The sequence below is a fragment of the Dermochelys coriacea genome, chromosome 2 (assembly GCF_009764565.3).
Source record: "Dermochelys coriacea isolate rDerCor1 chromosome 2, rDerCor1.pri.v4, whole genome shotgun sequence".
Lineage (NCBI taxonomy): Eukaryota > Metazoa > Chordata > Testudines > Dermochelyidae > Dermochelys > Dermochelys coriacea.
The window spans coordinates 148,990,306-149,013,427 of NC_050069.1; the positions used below are offsets into that span (position 1 = coordinate 148,990,306).

At 46.7% G+C, this 23,122-nt stretch overlaps 1 protein-coding gene across 4 annotated transcripts in view; it reads right to left on the reverse strand.

The window, feature by feature from the left end:
* LPCAT1 (lysophosphatidylcholine acyltransferase 1) overlaps nucleotides 1–9,432 on the reverse strand; it is a 175,611-nt gene extending 166,179 nt beyond the window's left edge. Inside the window, exon 1 of one of the 4 annotated variants that reach the window (XM_038389224.2) lies at nucleotides 8,985–9,432. In XM_038389224.2, coding sequence (XP_038245152.1) covers nucleotides 8,985–9,110 — 126 coding nt within the window. In that variant the 5' untranslated portion in view covers nucleotides 9,111–9,432. Of the gene's footprint in view, nucleotides 1–8,148; nucleotides 8,491–8,594; nucleotides 8,963–8,984 lie in introns of those variants that run through there. The other 3 variants (XM_038389225.2, XM_043508503.1, XM_043508502.1) reach the window with 3 other exon arrangements.
* Nucleotides 9,433–23,122: the final 13,690 nt, after the last annotated feature.

Below are 23,122 nucleotides of genomic sequence, written 5' to 3' on the forward strand. Positions count from 1 at the left end.
CACACCAGTAGCCAGCCTACAAGCATAATGGAAGCCAGGGTGGGACTACCACCATAGTTACTTCTTTCAGGGTGACCTCAACTACCCCTTCTGGTCCCGAATATTCCCCCCCCCCCAAACCTGTCTCTGCATTCTTAACTACCAGATACTCAGACTTTTTCCCTTTGGTTCATCATCCTCAAAAGGTGTGAAACCTGCCCTCAACTATCAGTTCACTTTGGCATGCACACACACTCCACAAGTTTGCGCAACAGAGACCAGCTTGAGTTAAAAGTAAACAAAAAGTTTATTTAATAGAAAAATCACAGAATCAAAGATGAAATGGTAAGGAAAAACAAACACATACAAATTATACAGAAAATAAACAAAGGTGCAATCTCATGCTTTACATATTACCTAAGTTCCTGTTTCTAATACAAGTTACCTATTGTCTCTGAAGTTTCCCAGGGTGCCCTCTAACCTAGAGGGGATCAGTGGTGCAATCCTAATATTTGACATGCAGGTATTCAACCCCTGCCAGAGCGGCCAAGCACATATGGAGCCTGCGAGGTCACATTGTGAGGAGGATGCTGTTTTTCTCTATAAGGTGGCATCCTCCATGCAGCTCCATGGATGATGCCATTCTGTTTTTGTATCAAATCATGCCACATGGAGGGCACTACCTCATTGTGCAGCAAAAGTGCCAGTAAGCCATTCCCCGACAGCAGAGGAGGGGATCCAGTATTTCATTGACATCACCTAGCTTAGATGTTGGCGCTCAGTTTCCAGATAGCCTTCCCATCAAATGCCTTCTCTTTTAATAGGGTTTGCAGGGTGGTTTTTTCCCCCCCCCTTCCCTTTTCCTCACACTATGGTAATTCATGGTTACACAGAGCTGGGCAGGTTTCCCAGGCTGAGGGGTTCTTTTCAGTTTCAAGTTGTTCCAATGTTTTCCAATTAACTTTAATGGCTTAGCATTTTCTCTTTCTGGCTGCACAATGCTAGGTGCTTGGAGCCTGTTTTGTGTAAACACTTAGTCTGGGAGGTGCCCTCGCTGCCTGACTGCCTCACAACACTGCTGTGAGGTGATACTGTAGTTTCACTATAGTTACAATTTTCTCCACACATATACATGCATGCACGCACTCATAACTACAACCTGTATACATATCTCGTAATGACCATCAAGTTTACAGCATTACAAGCTTTCACAAATAAACTTAACTCAACATAATTTAATACACAATTTTGTCTACAACCAATTGGCTCAATTGCTTATTTTTAGCGGCTGAGACCCCCCGTTTTCCCCCGGGGTGTCTGGACCCTGATTGTCAAAACCAGGTTCTCCTTCTCGCTGCAAAATGGACAACTGTCAGAAGACTTCATGAACCATGTCAGCCATGCATCCGAGCTCATGACTCCATAGAGCACTGTAGGACTACAGTGGAGTACAGACTGGCCCTCTGCCCTCCGCAGGTGGCAGCAGGTCCCATCACTTGGTATGGAGTACAAACGCATAGAGATGTTCCTGGGGTATGGTTCAGTGAAAGACCAGCTGGATGTCATTTCAGTTTGCTCAAGTAGTGCATCAAAGGCATTCAGCGGAGCGAAAGAGGGGCTCATAGGGCAACACCCAATGACGAGCTCTGGAGCATCAAAAGTGGGGGATGGGTGGGGAATGCCTTCTTGCAGGACCTACTCAAGATAAGCGAAAGAGGCAGGGGACAAGGCTACTCTCACCTCCTGGAACACCACAGGGTACAGAAGAGATGGGTAACCCGATGCACTGGCCAAGTGCCACAAGGTTCACCCAGTCCCTCCGACCATAGTCCTAGTCTCCGATTCTGGAGACGCCAGCCAGAACCATCTTTCAGTGCACCAAGGGGGACTGCACCATCTACATGCAAAAAAGTGTGTGTTTTGTAACAGGGGGTCTGTGAGGTAGTCTTCCCTGTCAGTGGCCACTACAGACCTGTTCACTGAAAATAGTTTCCAGGTCCTGAGAAAAGACTAGCAACTCTGAGGTCTCGAGGGAGACCTCTCAGGGGGAGATTAAAGAGCTGGGAGTGACTTTGGAGCCCTCAGAGGTGGTAGAGGAAGGCATGTGCCAGCACACTCCATGCACCATAAAAGAAACTCTGAGTGGAATCTCTGAGCAGAAAGTGTGGACCTGGCTGTAGATCCAAATCATGGCCTGCGCATCCTCCCCTAGAGGAAGGCTCAAGACACCCACAAACCTCCAATGGTTCCCCAGACAGAACTCCAGGATCATACTCTGGAGCTGGCTAGGGTCCCTGGGGGAAGGCTGCCAATTCTGAACTAGGAGCAGCGCATGGACAGGACCACCCTCCAACAAAGGGAAAGATACTGGAGTAGCCCCGTCCATTTCCACAGACGGGCAGACAATTTTCCACAGTAGGAAGGGATTATTGGCAGAAAAATGACCACCAAAAGAAAGTGGCAGAGAAAACGAAGGAAGGGCTCAATGGTATTGGCATACAGTTGGTCGCATAGCAGGCAGTCTGAAAGCACTTCTTGACTGAAGATGTCAGGCTCGGTCAGGGTCCAGCTGAGCTTTATCAAACACTCCTCAGAAGTATATATCACTTGGAGGAATCTGAATACCTGGAGAATGTCCAAGAGATACCCTGATCCACCATGTCAAACTCCATCTTCTGATCAAAGGAGAGGTGGGCAAGTGACACCATCCCTACACACCACATGAAGGTGGTCCTGGACTAGATAGAGATGACTGAAGATGATCTGGCCCAGAAAAGCATAGGTCTGGTTGGAGTGGACCATGTCCACCCACACGGACTTCACCCTTAGTGACACAGCCTTCAATGTGATCTTGTAATCTGTGCTTAGTAGCAGTATCAAATGCCAATTCCTCAGGTCATCAAGGTCTCCCTTCTTTGGCAGCAGGGTGAACAGGACAGGTCCAAGACAACATATCCCAGCATATGTGGCAGAACTCCACCCTCAGCCTACCAACACCCAGAGATTTATTGGTGGGCATCAGACAAAGGGTTTCCAAAAGTGAGAGAAAGTTCCAACCAGTCCCTGTCACCTACACTGACCATACGGATTTTACCCCACACGACTCTGTAAGCAACAATATCAGTCAGATGTGGGGAGAAGTTAGCATAGAAAGTGCTCAACCTTTCACACATCACTACTGTGCCAACCCCTGCCATGAAATGTGATTTTTGGCACTGCTCTTACTCTCCAGGGTATAGAAAAAGTGGGAATCAGAATCCATCTCCTGAAGGATCTGGATACAAAACTGAACAAAAGTACCTTTGGCCCCTGGTCATTTAGAGCCTAGAGCCCACCCTGCTTCTCCCGACACACTCTGCAGACAGATGGATCCCCAGGGCAAGCAGCCAGGTGCCTCTCCAACTCCAAAACCTCCCGTTCCAAATACTCTATCACAAAACCACTCCTCCAAATGGCTCCCTGGGCATAGTTGTGGCAGAAGAGCCAGGCACCTACCTTCCCCACATCCCACCACTTCTGTATCTAGGGAAAGATGTGCCTCTGCTCCCACAAGGCCAGCCAGAATTCTCAGAAGGTTGCCATGAAAGCCATGGCTTCCAGCAGGCTGTTGTTGAAATGCCAGTTGGCTGCCCTGGCTGCTCAGGAGTCAAAGAGACTGTCACAACCACCAGGTGGTGGTCCAAGAAAAGGGCCTTGCTGATGCTGGAGAAGTGGCCCCACAAGATGTTAGGAGACGTAGGTGTGGCCTTGTTGCAAATGGCATAATAGAGACTCCTCCACCCAGCCAAATTGGTGGAGTTGTCTGGATGGGTGGACCGGAAGTAATGGTCAATTATCTTCATGAGAATATCCACAGTGGTCTGGCACTTCTATCTCCCAACACGGTCCAGCATGTTCAGGGTGGAGTTAAATTCCCCACCTAGGACCAGACATTTGCAAGGATCCAAGATGCTGATGGTGGACGCCTGCTAATAGAATCACACCCAGTTCAGGCCTAGTACCAGAGTAAATGAGGTTGATCCCCTCCCACCCAGATCCAGAGATGCAGCAGGTGACCTAGCACATCAGCAACCCCCAGCACCTCAGGCCATTGGTCTAGGGAGAACAAAGTTGTCCAGGACACCTGAAAATTTGATGAGTGTACAGCCTGTCCCCACTTCTGGCTTCAGTAGCTGGATTGGCAACAGTCTCCTGCGGAATGATCACAGAGTACCCACACACCAAAAGGTATAGAGTAATTGGCAGCTGCAAAAACTCAGGGTATACCATCAAATGGCAATTCTTTGGTAAGGACATGAGCAGGAACAAACATATCTGCATTTTAGCAAACAGCTGCATGGAACCTCTTTCACCATCAGACTCCTTGACTCCAACCTCACAGCAGGAATGACCTTTATCTAGGGATAACCCTCAGGAAAATACATTTCAAAGGGTGACAATCAAAAAAAGCAATGGGCAAAACTCCCCAAGGTATCTCTGTCTGTCCATGTCTCTCCTTTTCATCTAGGATGACAAAATAAACAGCTGTTGGACTTTGGGAGAAGACCCTCTCCTGAGAGTTTCGTCAGCAGTGTTACTGGGAAAACATGGTAAGAGACTTCACTTTGAACCAAGTCTAGTTTGTTAATTTACTACTAGGAAGTGTTTTATCTTTACTTCTCTTGTAGCCATTTCTGAATGTAATGCCTTATACTTGTACTAACTCAAAACCTTCTTGTAGTTAAATAAACTTGTTTTATTCTTTAATTAAAATTAATCCAGTGTTGTGAGTTGTCTGGGAACATCATTTAAAAGTAGCAGACTATTGTATATTGATTCCTTAGAGATGCAACGGACTAAAGTTCCAGGAGAGGGCTGGACAGTGCAGAATACATGTTTTGGGGGGAAATCTGGGAATGGGTTGGGGTCATTCCACAACTAATAACCAAGACTGGTGGAAGCCAGTGTGTAACTGATGTGTGGCTGGCAGGATGCAGCTACACACAGACACTCAGGGTGTTACCTGCAAGGTTGGGAGCTACAGCAGCAAAGAATTGTGAGGTGCCCCAGTTTGCAGAGCAAGGGTGACACAGCCCCTCCTTGGTCTGGATTGCACCCTGGAGTGCCATAAAGGGGAAGGATCAGGAATGAGCTTGGGGTCCACAGCGGCCATACTGCTGAGGGCAGCACCATCAATCACAGGAATTAGAGGGACAGAGTCGGGGGCTCCTCCACAACACCAGGCATAGGCATCACAATGGACTCGGTGCCTGCAGCCTTGGTAGTAGGTGTTATGGTTACTGGATTAGGACCCCGGAGCTCTGGGAGCACCCCCAGAGCCGGTGGAAAGGACAGAAGAGTGGAGGGGGAGCCTCAGCTGACAGCAGAGCAGCAGTAGTAGAAACTACCGCTGCAGAAGGAGCCTTCTGGGCAGGCTCTTCCCTTTTATTCTGTCATAGTCCTTCTTGCTAACTGAGGGGGCTCCACAGGTGGTCGCAGTTTTGACAGTGGAGTCCCTGTCTGTGCTTTCCGCAGCCTTCCTGGTGGAGATGACGACGACACCGGAAAAGGTGTTGGTAGTAGACCTGGTGGGCAGATGGCGCAGAGAGCCAAAGTGGAGTGATGACAGTGGCCAGGGATTCTCCCGCAGCACCTCCCTTCCCTCCCCAACAAAGCTGCTGGAGCAGAAGCCTCGCCCAAGGCTGTTTCCAGGTCCGCCATCAAGTTCGGGTAAGGGAACAGCCACTGGAGGCGGGGAGCGGAAGAGGCTAACCACTCCTCCCCACTAGCCTGCATAAGCGTAAGGAAGGCATGAATGCAAAGTTAATCAAACAAATGATAGGGAATAGGGAATACAGTAAACATTATGTGGGGAAAGATGATCAACTCCGGCTGCACTCGGAGTGAAGGAGCATATATAAGCAGAAAAGCACAGCGGATGGGGAAGGGAGAAACAAGCACAGGCATGCACAAATACACAGGAAAAGTGGGCTAGAAAAGGCAATGAGCAACAAACAGTGGGAGAAAGGCGATCACAAGAGGCACCACACAAGATTGGCAGGAGCAGCGAACCAAAGGGTGGGTGGGGGGGACCCACGCGAAACAGACAGATGGGAGCACTGAACCACAAAGAGGCAGGGGACCCACGGAAGCAGCAAACTGCAAAGGTGGGGGGGACCCACATGAGACAGACAGGCGGGAGCAGAGAGCTGCAAAGGGGACAGATCTCCCTGAGACAGACAGGTGGGAGCAGCAAATCACAAGGTTGGGAAGGGGGACCCATGCAAAATGGGTGAGAACAGCGAAACACAAAGTGGGGAGTGGAGGCTGGTAGTCAGGCAGAAGGAGGCCCACCAACCCAGTGTAAGCTAAGAGAAGAAAGGGGTGGAAAGTTCACGGGGGAGCACATGTACCCACATGCATTTTGCAAGGAAGCAGGAAGTTATGCTGCTACAGCTCCAGGCAGCTGGAGGCATGTGGTCAGTCAGCAGAAACAGTTGGGGAGTGGATGGGGTGGAGAGAGAGAGAGCTCCACACTACTTCCTCTCCCTCCCTGCAACAGCTAAGCAGAAGCCATGCAACACCACCACCATCAGGAACAGGACATCCCACCCACAAGCCATAAGAAGGTAGAGAATGAGGCCAGAGGTTTAAGAAAGAAAAAGTTGGTTAAAAATCTGAATCCACCCTAAATTGAAATCTGTCCTTGTCAGTGCCTCACAGTTCCTATGTCAAGCTGAGAAAGTCGCTTAAGCCAAAAGCTTTTCCACAGGTGGCATCATCTGATGATTGTTTAACTTGGGACATCTTGGGGCCTCATTTGCAAAAGGGCTGAGCACTCACATCTACCACTGAGATACCTGTGAGCTGTATTTTGAACATATAAAATGCTATTTAAAAAACCCCCAACTACTATGAAAAAAATCAAGCCCAAGGCATGTCAGCTTGTGCACCCAAAAGTGATCTTGGCGAAGACTCCCATCTTTAAATTTGGAAAAACACCTAGAGCTCCTTGAAAGTTTTTTGTCAAAATGCTTTTCTGACCAAAAAATGCCCTTTTTCAAAACCAAAATTTTCTTTGAGACAAATTTCAGTTTTGCCAACCTATTTCAATTTTCCATTGGGAAAACAGAAATGATGGCTCCCTGCCTGAATTGCTGTTGTCAATTTCTCTTTCTTTCAGTGAAACGGACAAAAGATTTCCAGAAGGGCTAGCTCTGGGAGAAAGAGAGGGGCAGAACACCAGAGCACTCTGCCTTGCCTTGCCTCCCCACCTCCTCTCCAGCTTTGGGAGAGGAAAAGAAACCAGGTGGCCTGCCTCTCTTTCCCCAGGCCTAAGGAGGTGGGGAGTCAAAGTGCTGAAGTGCTCTGCCTCTTCAGCAGCCCAGTGGAAGGCTCTTCTCAATTTAACAAAGGGAAACTGGCAACAGCCTGGGGGGAGAGGCAGCCAGAAAACTCTGGTTCCGCTCTCCCTAATCAAAATTTTGCTTTAAATCCCTTTCTGTGAAAATAGTTCACATGTTCAGCATTATTCAAATGCATTTTTTTTTAAAAAAAAATGCAAGATTTTTCACAGAAAGGGATTCCCTTTTTCAGCCCAGCTTTAAAAACAACAGCTTACCTGACAGGGATATTGTGAAGATTAGTTTACTAATGTTTGTGAAAACTCAGATGTTAGTGACGAATGCTGTAGGAAGAAAAGGCCATAAGGAAATTAATTTAGTGTAGAGTTTGAACAGCAGATCATTAACAAAGCCTGAAGCCACAAACTGAATGACAAGGATAAAAAGTAATAATGAATAGCTATTCATTCAGAGAGCACCATCCGTCTTACGAACTGAATGAGGCAGGGGTCCAGTGGAAAAAGACAGTAAGCAGTCATATTATTAAAAGATGTATGCTCACAAGGCCACTGAATTAAAGTTGCATAGGCTACCTTAGTTCTGGCATTTACTTACTACTCAATTCTTGACTTCCCATTTGAAAAAACATTATACTTGCACCCGGGAGGATAAAAGAGGGATATATAATTTCTTGGGAAATTAATAATAACTCCTTTCAAAATTCTGCTAGGAGCAACCAAACAAATTCATTACTTCCAATGATGATATTTTGTTACCATGTAGTTACAATAACAAAACAAAATCACTATTTTCATGATCTATTCACTTTCATGTCGCAATGACCCACCTGCTGCATGGATGGCTCACAGCTTTTTAGTGAAATAAACACCATATCCTTAAAAAAAAAAAAAAAAAAAAAAAAAAAAAAGCTTAACCAAGAAAGAACTTGCAAACATTCAAAGTGTCACCACAGTCTACAGCTTATGGAAGGCAATTCTCCCACCTATCCTTCTCAAATCATACAATCCCTCCCAATCTAGAAAAAGGTCATTTTTAATTTGGGAACATTTGTTTCTCGTCATTGTTTTCTTGTCTCCAGATGTTTTTTTACATGCAAAAGAATACATACACTCAATCCACGCACTCGGGGAAATTTGTGAGCAATATGGTAGGCAATAACATTGCCCCTCACAAATATGAAAACCAAACGACGGTGAAACGTATTTATTTCACTGCGTTCAAACTTGCACCTCCAAGGCACGGCTGACAAGCGTTGTCTAAAAAAATTCTTACTTGCACACAACTCCTGCGAATATAAACTTGCACACACACAAGCCTTTCCGCCTGTGAAAAGATTTGGTGAATTAGGTTGGTTTTCAAATTTCTCCCTTAGTCCATTTATTGTGCAGTTCACGTAACCTGGATGTTTCCAGCAAGTCTTCCCTCCGGGGGCTCGCACTGGGGCCAGCGCAGTGCAGAGGATTTGCCGAGCAGCAGGGGCTTTGGGGAGCCAGGCGGGGTCCCGCGGGGAAGGCGGCAACGCTTTGGGCGGGCAGCACGTCAGCGGCTCAGCCGGGCCATGCGCCCTGTGACCCGGCGGGGCCCCACAGGGCAGCAGCAGCGGGGATCCCCGCAACAGCGCGGCCAGACAGGCACAGGCCGGCGGGAGAAGCGGGCACCCACCTTGGCTTTCTGCAGGGCGCTGGGGCGCAGCTGGTGCACGAAGGGGCTCCGCGGCGGCGGCGGGGGCGGGCCGCGCTCTCTGCCGCCCGCCGCGCAGCATCCCCGGCCGCGGCTGCTCAGCCTCATCGCAGGGTAGGGCGCGCGCGACGACCGGGCTGGTCCTGGCGGGGGCGCGGCCGAGCGGGGGGGGCGCGGCGGCCGATGCTACGCAGCCCGGATCGCGGCGGCAGCGGCAGCAGGAGGATGGGCGACCCGGATCGGACCAACGCCGCCGCTCGCCTGCCCCGCCCTCCCGGGGACCCGCGCATGCGCCTGGACGCCAAGGAGGCTGCGGCTGAGCTCTTCTCTACGCGTGGGGAGGCAGCTCCGGACACCCGCCGGGAATCGGGAGGAGGGACCCCCCCCCCCCGCAACTCTCGGACCCCGCCCCGCCCCCCGCAACACCCAGCCCGCGTCAGCCGCCCCCCCGACTCCGCAACACGCGGACCCTCCCGCAGCTCTCGGACCCAACACGCCCCCACATCACCTCCGCTCCGCAACACCCCGACCCAGCCTGCACCGGCCTTCCCGCAACTCCTGGATCTACCCCGACCCCACATCAGTTCCCCCCCCCAACTCCTCCAGAGCAGCCCCCCAAATCCCTCCCAGAAAAAACCCCACAACCAACTCCTGGGAAACAAAACCCAAACCCACCCCTGGAACAGCCCTCCGTGACCTCAGAACAAAACCCTAACTGCACTGCAAGACAGCCACCCCACCCCAAAACAAAACTTTAGCCACACCCCAAATAGCTGCCTACTTTGCCACAGCTGACGGGGCTCTGTTCCCAATGGTACATATGCTGCATCATGTCTTGTGCTGGCTAGCAAAGGTGGTTTTGATCGAGCTGTGCATGCATCTCACTATCTGCTGATTTGAAAGGCCACCAGGTTGCCGCAGTAAAATCATCCAAATTTCATAAAGAACTTTGTAGCCCAGGAAGATTTATTGTTGCTACAGCCTTTCAAAAGTGGCCCAATCTGCAAAAAAAAAAAAAAAAAAAAATCACCAAGCTTGGTAATGGTGCCTGCTGGGGTCTATGGGATTGGCTTCCCCTTCTTAGGGGCTGAAATGCCTTCTGGGCTGTTTCTAAACTTTTGGCTCTACAGGTCAGATTGGAGGGAAAGTGGCGATCTTTTCTCAAACGCCATCCACTGGTAGCACTAAAATGAGACACCATTCACAGTAGGTCGGGTCAGGGCTGGCCTTACCATAAGTTGAACTGAGGCAGCCTGCTCAGGTGCCAGACTGTGTGTGGGGGCACCTCTAGGACCCAGAGTGTATAAAATTGTGTCTGTTGCTGGTTCATATGTATTCTCTCTACTCTAGATACACAGAGATGGTGGAGTGCTGTGCTGGAGGAAGGAGGGCCCAAGAGACATAACAGGCAGTCAGGCGAAAAGGTGAGAGGGAATAACAGAAAGCAGCAGGAGCTGCAGAGAGAGAGAGAGAGAGAGAGAGGAGAAGAAGCCTCTTATGTACCTCTCTAGCACCCCCAGGAGCCTGATTAATACCAGCTTCTCAGCTTCCTGTTTCCGGCTGCTTCCCTGAACCCACTTGAGGAGAACAGGCAGTGAACTGAAGTAGTAGGAACCAGTTAGGCCCTTAAGAAGCTGATATATCTTTCCTCGCTCAGGCCCTGCTACCAGCCTGCTTATTTGTCCCCTTCAATTGAGTGTTGAGAGCCACTATAGCTGGCACAGAACAGCAGTCATGACTGAAAGAAGAAAATGCTCTTTGAGGTAGCATTAAGAAAAAGCAAGCAAGCAAAGAAAGCTTTTCTATCTAAGCAGGAAGGAGCTCTCCTGAGATACAAATGTTCACGGTGAGCCTTCCGGCCCCAGTGAGGATGCAAGTGGTGAGGAGATGCCTGATCTTCCAGTTAGTCAGAGTGCAGGTACTGCAGCATCCATATCTCCATCTCATATGGATGTAACCATGCACGTTCCTGAAGAAAAGTGTAGATCAGAGAAGAGTGTGGTGGAGGCACAAGAAACAGCTGCTGCTGAGTTTAGTTCCGTAAGTCTAGATGATCCAGAACTGTGGACCCATTTGAGCAGTAGCCTGAGGGACTTCCTTGTACTGCATGGGCCACAGCAAGTGAAAAACTTCATGTTCCCCAAAGACAATGAAAATAGAAGTTTCCATCCAACACATTACTGGCGTGAAATCCCTAATGGTGACGAAGTGGAGAGGCCATGGTTTATGTACTCTAAAACCCAGAATGCTGCATACTGTTTTTGTTGCAAACTCTTCCAGTCTAATGTTCCGGCCACATTGGGTTCTACAGGAACAAAGGACTGGAAAAATCTGGCTAGAAATCTGGCATGCCACGAGAAGGCAGCAAATCACCAGAGAGCATTCCATCAGCTTCAGATGAGACTAAGGTTAAAGGCCACCACAGATGATCAGCATCAAGAGAAGATTGCATCAGAGTCTCTTTGCTGGCAAAATGTTCTGAAAAGGCTCATTGCCATTGTGAGAATGCTTGCTACCCAAAACCTAGCACTGCGTGGCATTTCAGATCAGCTGTAAGTGCCAAACAATGGAAACTTCCTTAAAATTGTGGAGCTGATGGCCGAGTTTGATGCTGTACTCCAGTAGCATCTAAGAAGAGTCACCACCCAAGAAATGTACACACACACCACTACCTTGGAAAAACAATTCAAAATGAGATCATACCATTACTGGCAACAAAAGTCAAACAGAAGATTGTGCCAGATCTGAAGTCAGCAAGATATTACTCTGTTGTTCTGGACTGCACATGTGACATCAGCCATACAGAACAAATGACTTTAATGGTGTGTTTCGTAACAACAACAGAACCTAGTGAAAATGTCCCTGCAATGGTGACTGTCAGAGAGCATTTTCTATAATTTATTGACCTTGATGATACTACAGGAGCTGATATAACAAGTGTGCTTCTTAAAAAGCTGGAAGATACAGGAGTTGCGATAGCTGACATGAGAGGTCAGGGCTACCATAATGGTGCCAACATGAGAGGAAAGAACAGAGGAGTGCAGACATGGATCCGAGAGTTAAACCCTCGAGCTTTTTTTGTCCCATGTAGTTCTCATTCATTGAACTTGGTGATCAGTGATGCAGCATCAGCTTCTAATGAGGCTGCTGAATTTTTTAATGTAATTCAAAGCATCTATATATTTTTCTCTGCATCAACTCATGGATGGCAAATTTTGAAGCAACATCTGGGAACATCTTCTCTGACACCGAAACCACTGAGTGCCACAAGATGGGAAAGTCAAGTGGAGGCAATAAAGCCTATCAAACACCAAATTGGGAAGATAGATGATGCCATAGTTGCCATTATGGAGATAATGCTATGACAAGAACTGTTCTTGGGAGAACAGAGGCAGAGGGAAATGGAATCACCAGAAACATACGTAACTTCAAATTTCTGTGTGGCTTAGTATTGTGGCATGACATACTGTTTGAAATAAATGTTGTAAGCAAGAGACTCCAAGGTGTTGATCTTGATATATCTGGAGGAATGGAACAACTGGACAAAGCAAAGTCATATCTACAGTCTTACCAGTCAGATGAGGGTTTTCAAAACGTTCTGAACAGTGCACAGAAGTTGGCAGAGGAACTTCACACTGAAGCTATTTTCATCCATTCAAGAATACAAGAGTCACTGAAGAAGAAGACATTTTGATTACGAGGCACGAGATAATCCCATAAGAGACCCCAAACAACAATTCAAAGTTGAATTCTTTAACCAGGGGCTAGATTGTGCAATACAGTCAGTTGAAGAATGTTTCATTCAGCTCAAGGAACACAGCAATGTATTTGGGATGTTGTATTCCAAATCTCCTCACTATACCTGAAGAAGACCTACAACAGTAATGCAGGGCACTAGAGACAGTGTTGACACATGATGACATGCGTGATATTGATGCAAGTGATTTGGTGATGAACTGAAAGCCCTTTCAAGATACATCTCAGCAGGATCAATTCCAAAGGCTGTTCTGGAATATATGTGCACAAATAAGATGACCACCCTCTTTCCAAATGCTTTTGTTGCTCTGTGCATACTTCTAACACTTCCTGTAACAGTTGCCAGTGGAGAATGCAGCTTCTCCAAATTGAAGTTAATAAAAACACATCTGTGCTCCACAATGACAAAGGAGAGACTGGTTGGCCTTGCAACCATCTCAATAGAGCATGAGCTGGCCCAGACTGTGGACCTTCAGCAGGAAGCAGTTCAAATCTTTGCAACCAAGAAGGCACGGAAAGCACCACTTTGATTTTTCAAACAGATAAAAATGCCAGTGTTTACTATGCAGACAAGAAAAGTTACATTTGCTGTTCAGGCGTTTGAAAGTTAAGTGTTAGTTAAAATTTTTGAACAAGGCATTTAAAGTTTAGTTCTCTTTTATTGGGGTAGGTAACAGAGCAGTACCATGAGAGGAGTAGAACAGGAAGAAGGCAGAATTGAGACCCGTCAAAGTTTTGGCCCAAGAGAGGGAGCATAGGGGCATCATTTGAGCTCCCCGCCTCAGATGCCAAAATGTTGTAGGCCGGCCCTGTCAGAGGTTCTCATCCTTTTTGTCTTTGAGGCCCCCTTCAACATGCTATAAAAACTCCTGGGCCGGGGGTGTGGGAGGGCCTTCAGGAAGGGGCCTTGGGCATAGACATAGTTTTACTTCTGTTGGGGGGGGGGGGGGGGAAGGAGGAGCAGGGGACAGCGTTCCAGGGAGTGCAGCGTCCACCCCCGACTCACCTCAACAGCTTAGGGCACAGGGAGGGGTAACTATGGGCTGTGTGCAGGCAGTGGGGTAGCTCAGGGTGTAGGGAAGAGTAGCTAGGGGCTGTGTGCAGACAGAGTAGTTCAAGGTGCAGAGAGAGTGTATCTGGGGCTGTGTACACACTGGGTGGCTGTGGGTGCAAGGAGTGGGGTGGCTAGGGGCTGTCCGGGTAGCTCAGGGTGCAGGGAAGGGGGTAGCTGGGTTTTTGTGCAGGCGGGGTAGCTCAGGTTGCAGGGAGGGCATAGCTCAGGGTACAGGGAGAGGGTATTAGGGGCTGTGTGCTGGGAGGGCTCCCCTGCGGTCCCTGTTCCCGGAAGGGTCTGCCAGCCACAGAGCCGGGTTTCCCCACCCAGGTGACTTACTGGCTGCCTCTGCGGGAGCAAAGTGGGCTGAGACTCAGGAACTGAGGAGCAGCTTCATCCTGGGGTACCAGCAGGAGAGGAAGGAATGCTGTGGCTGCCTGCTCCATGGCACCAGCCAGAGCAGCAGCTGACCTGCACTGCCTGGTGTAATGGCAAAAACAGCAGTTGGCACATTTTCCCCACCAATAGCAGTTACCTACTGAGCCTGTTCAGTTCGGGTGAGCATGATCAGTATAACCTAGAAAGGGAAATTCTGCCAGGGAGCTGTTTGTGCTACTACATCACCAGGGCTCAGGGTTTCAGACCTGCACCTCCCAGGAGTCCCGGCTTCAGTCCCACAGGGGCTGCCGAGGATCTGGGCTTCAGCCCCACGCCTCCCAGCTTCAGCCCCACAAAGGGCGCTGGCAGGGATCGGGTCTTCAGCCCTGCGGGGAGTGCTAAGGTTCGGAGTCTGGGTTTCAGCCAGAGGGCCCCATGGACCCCTTGAAAGGGCTCGCAGACCCCCTAGGGGCCATGGCCGGCTGGTTGAGAACTGCTGTGGTAGATTGTACAGATCCGTGATCCTTTTCACATTTCTTACATACTTTGAAATCAGTGCAATAGTTAATATCGACTTTTAAATTATAATTGGATATCTGAGTTCTGTGGAGGGGTTGTTTCCCCGGGGAGGGTGTTTGTTTTGGGGGACAGAGGAGGCTGTTTTCAGGTGGAGGTTAAGGTTTTGTTCTGGGGGCACAGAGGGAGTTGGGGAGCTGTTGTTGGGGTATTGGAGTTCTGAGGTAACTGGGCAGTTTACACCTCTCAGAGCTATCGTTTCAGATGGTTTAGTTTCAGGCACACATAATTGAATTGGTTACATTTGTCTTGTGTTTTCAAAATTTTCTGTTCAATCATAAGAGCTAGAAATATTTTTAAAACTTTTTTAAAATGAAAGCTGAGATTCTGGAAAAAAAGATGGCATCCTCAAAAAGAAGCACTGGACTGCCAGCCTATTACCTGGCTCATTCTAGGGTCAAGATGGAAGATAATTTCAACCTTAATTTTGATGATCCAGATGGAAAAAGGGCTCTATCTTGTAAATGTGAAGGAAAACGCAGCAAGATTTTGACATGGCCTGTCTAGAAACAGGATAGAATAGAAGATGGTTAAATATGATTGTAGGAATTGCCAGTGGATCATACCAATTGTCCCTCTAGTCCCGTTTCCTGTATTACAGATGCCAGTACCAAATGTTTCAGAAGAAGGTACAAAAAACCCTAAATTTGGCAGCTCTGAAATAACGTGTGTGGCCATTCTTGGGACACCCAGTACCTTGTTACCCCCTCCTGCTTCCAGCAAGACAGTGTTGTGTGTGGTGTCTGGGCATTAGCTCCCTAACACCACCAGCCTTTCAGCCACCCAAGCACTCTTCTCTGTGCACTGCCAGACCTGTTTCTTGCAGATTAACAGTAGGTGCACCCCAGTCTCAGAGTCATTTTGAATCATTCCTTTGTGATATCCAGCCCCTTTCCCTAGCTATCACAGAATTCCCAGATCCTCAGCACTCCTCAAAGGGCAGCATACTCAATTTAGCAGTTTAAATCACTGCTCCTGTATAACACACAACACTGTTCAATACTTATAATAAAACAAAATAAATAATTGAAGAAAGAATGGGGAGTTGACTAGAAATGAGAGAGTTGTCGAAACAAATGGTTAAGATACAAAACAAAATAATACAATAGCAAAATAAAAAACACAAACTGGGGTCTACAATTATTAGTCAGCTTTCCTAAGGAATAAAGAAGATTTCCCCCCCCCCCCCCAAAGTTTAGTCTGTTGTAGAGCTGACAGGCTTCACAGGAACCAGGATTCAATTTTTTGTGAGAAGGTTCCCAATCCCCAAAATAAAAGGATACAGTGCTTTTCCAAACCCTCTGTTATACGGAAATAGTCCTTTGTGTTTATTCCTATGCAACATGATTGTCTGTTATAATATTACTTTTTTATCTCCAAGTAGTTTCAGTTGTCTCTGATGGTTTTCCATTGTTAAGGCTTGGGATGGAGCTAGGCAAGCTAGACCATTAAGTCTTGCATTACAGCATCAGCTGAACAGGACAGAGTGAAAATTCCCTCCTGCGTGAATGGGCCATCACTGAGACATTTTATCCCTGATTAACTTTTACTCCGAGTCCATAAAGTATATTTTCAGTATAATTACATTATTACTTAAATGTTACCCATGCATACAACTCAATGATTATGAATCGTAACAAGTTACAGGCTTTCTGTAGATGCCTTACATGCTATTCTTTATGGGGAAATATCCTGCAAGAAATGTCTGGTGTAGCGAGTTTGTTAGGTCTGAGGTTAGAGTTGTTTGCAAAGAAAAGGGGACCCTTTGCTGAGGCACCTGTGTATCACATCTTGACCATAGGGAAAGCTTCTTCCTAACCAGCTCAGTTCAAGGTTGCATTATGCTTATTAGTGGTCCTCTTACTCATCTCCATTTTAAAGTAATCAATGTTCATATGGAAATTTTTCATTACTATAATAATTTTCATTGCCCATCTCTGAATGTCAATTTTACAGGAAACACTTCAATATAAATATCTCTTAATGAGTAGTAGAAATTTGGCCCAAAACCCATTGGATCCTGATGCCTTCTGTATTTTCAGAATTTTTATTGCATCTGCACCAATGTGTTAACTAACAATGCCCAGGAGTGTGTAATTAAAGACCACTGAATCAAACCAGAGATCAGGATGAGTTACTCTTTAAGTACCTGTCTGTAATGTGTGTGGAGGTGGATATGGTGTTATATTCATTTAGAATGAATACATGGTCCAAACTCAAAGGGTAAAATGTGTTGGCATAACCCAGTCAGTGTCCAACATTAAACTCTGTTGTCAAGGTTCCTTCCCCACTCTGAACTCTAGGGTACAGATGTGGGGACATGCATGAAAACTTCCTAAGCTTACTTTTACCAGCTTAGGTTAAAACTTCCTCAAGGTACAAACTATTTTACCTTTTGCCCTTGGACTTCCGCTGCCACCACCAAGCATCTAACCTGGTTTTTTATTAGGAAAGAGCCGTTTCAAAACATCTTTCCCCCCAAAATCCTCACCAAAACCTTGCACCCCCCTTCCTGGGGAAGGTTTGATAAAAAGCCTCACCAATTTGTATAGGTGACCACAGACCCAAACCCTTGGATCTTAAGAACAATGAAAAAGAATTCAGTTTCTTAAAAGAAGAATTTTAATAGAAGTAAAAAGAATCACCTCTCTAAAATCAGGATGGTAAATACCTTATAGGGTAATTAGATTCAAAACATAGAGAATCCCTCTAGGCAAAACCTTAAGTTACAAAAAGACACAAAAACAGGAATATCCATTCCCTCCAGCACAGCTTATTTTCTCAGCTATTTACAGAAATCAGAATCTAACACATATCTAGCTGGATTACTTACTAAGTTCTAAGACTCCATTCCTGTTCTGTCCCCGGCAAAAACATCACCCAGACAGACACAAACCCTTTGTCCCCCTCCCTTGAAAGTATCTTGTCTCTTCATTGGTCATTGTGGTCAGGTGCCAGCGAGGTTATCCTAGCTTCTTAACCTTTTACAGGTGAAAGGGTTTTTCCTCTGGCCTTGAGGGATTTTAAAGGTGTTTACCCTTCCCTTTATATTTATGATATGTGTTAAGCAGGGTTTGGTATATGGAGCCCTCAGTCTGCCTAATACTATGGCAAACACACAATTAAATGTCATTTTACCTTTTATTAAAGATACAGAAAAAAAAGGAAAACAGTTAAAGCATATGAAATGGAAAGTATTAAGTAAGGCTTTCATTTTAACAATATCCTTTGTTGCCTTTAGCTGAAGAGAGTTTTTAGAAGAAAAACCCTCCTTGTTTGGCAGTCTCTTAGGTGTTATTAAATAGGTAATAACTGTCCTTTTGGAGAAAAAGAGAAGAATCTAGTTGGAATGGGCTCTAGCCTGTCGTTGCTGTTGTTGTTAAAGATCCTGTTTCCCAAAAGACAAAACAAGACAAACACACACAAAAGGGGAGAAAGAAGAATAGCACACATAGGCCATGTATACACTACCAACTTTGATTGATGCAAGTTACGTAGACATAAAGCTGTTACAGTTAGTATATTGCTGTCATGATTTGAGGTTCAACCCAGACTACTGAGAGTTTTGTCACCACCTGCCCTGTAACCCTGTGAGCCTTAAATGCTCTACTGCTTTTTCTCACAGTTTGGACACCAACAGCTCACAGACAAGCAAGCAGTTCCCTGAACGGTTCAGCACTCTGACCCCAGCAGTTTGCCTACAATGTAACAGCCCCACACAGGTCTCCACCAGCCTTGATTACTACTTGCAGGATGACCCCATGTCATAAATATCAAGGGAAGGGTAACCACCTTTCTGTATACAGTGCTCTATAATCCCTCCTAGCCAGAGGCAATATCCTTTTACCTATAAAGAATTAAGAAGCCCAGGTAACCTGGCTGGCACCTGACCCAAAATAACCAATGGGGGACAAGATACTTTCAAATCTGGAGCGGGGGAGGGAGGGGAAGGCTTTTGTCTGTCTGTGTGATACCTTTGCCGAGAACAGATCAAGGATGCAAGCCCTCCAACTCCTGTAAAGTTAGTAAGTAATCTAGCTAGAAAATGCTTTAGGTTTTCTTTGTTTTGGCTTGTGAAATTCGCTGTGCTGGAGGAAATGTGTATTCCCGTTTTTGTGTTTTTTTGTAACTTAAGGTTTGCCTAGAGAGATTCTCTATGTTTTGAATCTGGCCTGTAAGATTATCTTCCATTCTGATCTTACAGAGTTGTTCTCTTATCTTTTTTTGTTCTTCTAATAAAGTTCTTTTTTTTTAAATCTGATTGGGTTTTTGGGTCTTAAAAATCCAAGGCTGGTTTGTGCTCATCTTGTTTATTCTCAAGCCTCCCCAGGAAAGGGGGTGTAAGGGCTTGGGGGGATATTTTGGAGAAATAGGAACTCCAAGTGGTCCTTTCCCTGTTCTTTGTCTAAATCTCTTGGTGGTGGCAACATACTGTTCAAAGACAAGGCTAAGTTTGTGCCTTGGGAAAGTTTTTAACCTAAGCTGGTAAAAATAAGTTTAGGGGGTCTTTCATGAGGGTCCCCACATCTGTACCTTAGAGTTCAGAATGGGGACGGAACCCTGACACCCCATCACACCCTCAGTCCTGAATTTCCCCAAAACCTTCTGTCCTGTAGTATTCATCCCTCTCATGGAACACTTAGAGAATTAACTAGGTTTGTTGCTCCTTTAAAGAGACAAAAGTTCAGATTGTTACTTTAACCCAAGTTAATCTGTGGAGTTAGCTTCTGTAGGAAGTCCACAGAGCAGGGCCTGAATGGCAGCCCCTTACAGCCTGATGATTGGCTGATCCTAGTATTTAAACCAGGAAACCCTTATAGGGAGTTGTCTGAGCAACAATACAGCTAGCCTGTTTGCTTCTGCTCCTTGCTGGAAACCCTAGATTCTGGCTTCTGATCCTGGTTTGTTCTCAACTTTATTTTCTTGTTGTCTATAATCTGATCCTGACTTCCTGATATCCTGACCTGCTTCTACTCCAACTCTATTATTTGCCTGCAACTTGGTGCCTCACTCTGACTTCCTGGCATTCTGACTTCACTTGCTTCCAACTCCTCTACTTAGCCCCCCTTCACTTGCTTCCAACCCCTCTATCCAGCAACTTCGCAACTGACCAGTGCACACAAGCTGTCCCTGGCCTGGCCCTAACAGTTTTCTCATACTGCTTTCCACTCCTCCCTTCTGAAGATGATGAAAGGGGCAGGTGACCCTCCAATCAGTCACTCTGTGATGGCACAGGACCAAGTCACTTCTCTGTAGGTGGAGAACCTTGAATAAAGACCCAAGCAGTGTGCAATTGAAGAACAGAGCCTGTACAAGTAATTATTCCTGTTGCTGGCCCAGGAAACACATCATATATGAGCAACTAGCACACTCACAGGGAGAAGCAGTGATGCTACATGCCCAAACAGAGCACCCATCCCCTGAATTGGTTCTTGCTGTGGCACTCTCTGAATGGTTTGATGGGGATCGTTGGAAATTCTGGGAGTTCCTGAACCAATATAGGCTGCTTTTCCTGTTCCACCCACACACACCCACCAGACAAATGGGCAAGAGGGGGCTAGTGATCAGCCTGCTCTTTGGCGAAGTGCTTTGGGGTGGATGGGGGGGAATGCGGAGGGAATTGTTCAGTTGCATGAAGTAAAACTTTGCCCCGATTTCCATCGGTATTAGGGCAAGGCAATGGCACTGAAGCCTTGGCACTCTTTTCCACAGGCAGTGGTGATTTTAGCTGATATCTCACTCTTCAGGGTAACAAAGGCACAGAAAGCATAGCTGCTGATGACATCCTGAAGATGGCTGGGCCAATGTGCTGCTATCATGTTTTGGGGTGAAATGCAGACCGGTGAGAGTTTGTGTCACTATCTGCCCTATAATTCTGGTTGCCTTAAAATGCTCTATTATTGTAGCTTTCTTTTCTGGCTACTCCCAGCCAGCATACAAGCATGCACTGAATGTCTGTAATATGCATCCCTAGATCAGCAACTCTGACTCCAGCAGCCTGCTTGTTACACCACAGCCACACTCTGATCTCCAGCAGCCTTGATTATTACTAGCCATCTGACCAAAACACCCCCAGTCCTGAATTTCCCCAAAACCATCTGCCCTGAAATATCCAGCCCCCTCCTGGACCACTCAGAGAAATAATAAGGTTTGTTTGCATCTTTGAAGAGACAATACTCAGCAGTTTGCCACATTAGTTGGAGTTAACAATCACTTCAATTCAAATACAACAGTGAGTTGGTTTTGATTAAAATAAAACAAGTTTATTAACAGGATATAGGTTAGGTGAAGCCACAAAAAAGAAATAGAGGTAGAGATGGTAGAGGTAGAGAAAGAGGTAGAGCAAATAAAAGTGAAAATACTCAGTGTGATGGGGTGTACCAGCATCGTCTGGTGCAGCAGGGGTTAATCCTTCTCTTTAGGCTGAGGAGGCCCTGCACCCTTGGTTCTGCTGGGCATACTTGAGCTGGAACCAGGATATAAAAGGAAGCAGCGCAGCTCAGTCTGGGCTGATCTCTAGAGAGGAGGGAGGTGCACTGCTGGCTCCTGTGGAATGACTGCCTGTATTCCAAGAAACAGAGGCAAGCTAGATGGAGATGACCCATGACCCCCAGGCTTGGGATGCTGCAGAGGGAGGAGAGACTGTGGGGACCCCAAGCTGGCTAGCTGTGGAGAAATTGGTAGGAAGTGACCCAGGGAAACTTTGTGGAGACCAACTTGGTGTGTTTTGGCAGGATCCCCGCTAAGCTGGTGGCAGGCAACCCTGCCACCAACAGGGCCCTGGGTTGGGACCTGGTGGAGAGGGAGGGCCCAGGTCCTCATACCCTGGCCACCGCCCACTCTGAGGTGGTGGCCCAATTCACCAACTCTATTGACCCTGACTGCTGGGCCGCACAATGCTGACCGGAAGGGCAATTCTATTGGCTCTATCCTACTTACTTTTGCCATTAGGCCACCCAGTCCTGACAGAAAGGACAATCCTATTGATTCTGGCCATTAGGCCATACTATCCCAAGGCCAGGGGCAGACATCCAAACTCAGTCACGGGGCTATGACGTGTGTCCCTCCATTCCTCTCCGAAAGGGGACATGATGTATGAGCCCCATGACACTCAGTTAAAAGTCTACAACTTAATCTAGTAAGGTATAGTATTTGTTTAAGATGGTTTCTCTCACCAGTCATTCTTCATCTCTCAGTAAGGACCTTCCATAGAAGTAAAGTACAAGGGGGTGCTCATTCCCCTTGTCTTCCTAGGTGAAAGATAACCCCTGGTTCTTTGCCCCTCTCTTCTATAGTCCAGTGAACCTTTGAAATGAATTCCTCCGAAGGATTCCTCCCTCAAAGTAAAGATACATGGGTTCTGGTGGTGAAGGAAGTTTCATGCTGGTTTCTTCTCCCACTGGTGTTTGCTAAAGTGCAGATTGATCTGCTCCTGCAGTAACCACTCATCCTCCCCCTGTTGTGATGCTAACTCCTTCCTTTGTTAACTTGATGGTTTTGTTTACCTTTTATGTAAATTGATTCCCATTGTCTCTTGGAAGTACCTTCAAAGTTGTGGAGTCACATTCTTTTGTCTAGGATGGGGTAGCATCAGCTCTGCCTGGCAGCACACTTGAAGAACAAAATTCCTAATATGTTTGTACTTTTGCATTTGTCCTCCATATATACACCACCCAATAATATTAATGATCAGTATGTTATTAGTTTTCTATTGATATCTTACAACACCTTTTAGATACAGGTCATGATATTAGTGAGTTGGTACACTGAACTGGTCAGGCCAACTGAAACTCACTACCAGTGAGCTGCTGCCTCTTACATTGGGATACTGTTAGGGTCATAGCTGCTAGCCTGTTTACTGCAATAGTGCTTGCTGAAGTCATTATGGACTGGAGTGGCAAAGCATCCTACTGCAGAGGAAGCAATAAGGGTGCCTTTCGTAGAAACCTTCAGGAGAGGACTGCAGAGTACCCTCCATGAAAGTTTAATCAAGATCTCTCAGGATGATTCAAGGGACATCCAGGTATACATAAGCAAACTGCTCTTCCTGGCCACTCTGCCTAACTCTACAGGGGAATGAAAAGGAGATAACTCTACCTCTGTTTGTTGTATCACTACCTCTTCTATCATGAGTAAATTAATGAAAATTTGATATAGGTGTCCTGGTACATTGGGGTTGGGTGCCATCTGTATATTTAAACATTGGAAATTCATGAACACACTTATCTGAAGTTCCTTCCCCTGCATCAATCTTGCCTGTGCTCGGGTGCAGCAAATGACTAGACTACTATCTTGGAGCCTCATACAGATCCTGGCTCACAACACAGCTGGACTCCCTGGTCACATGTCTGACATC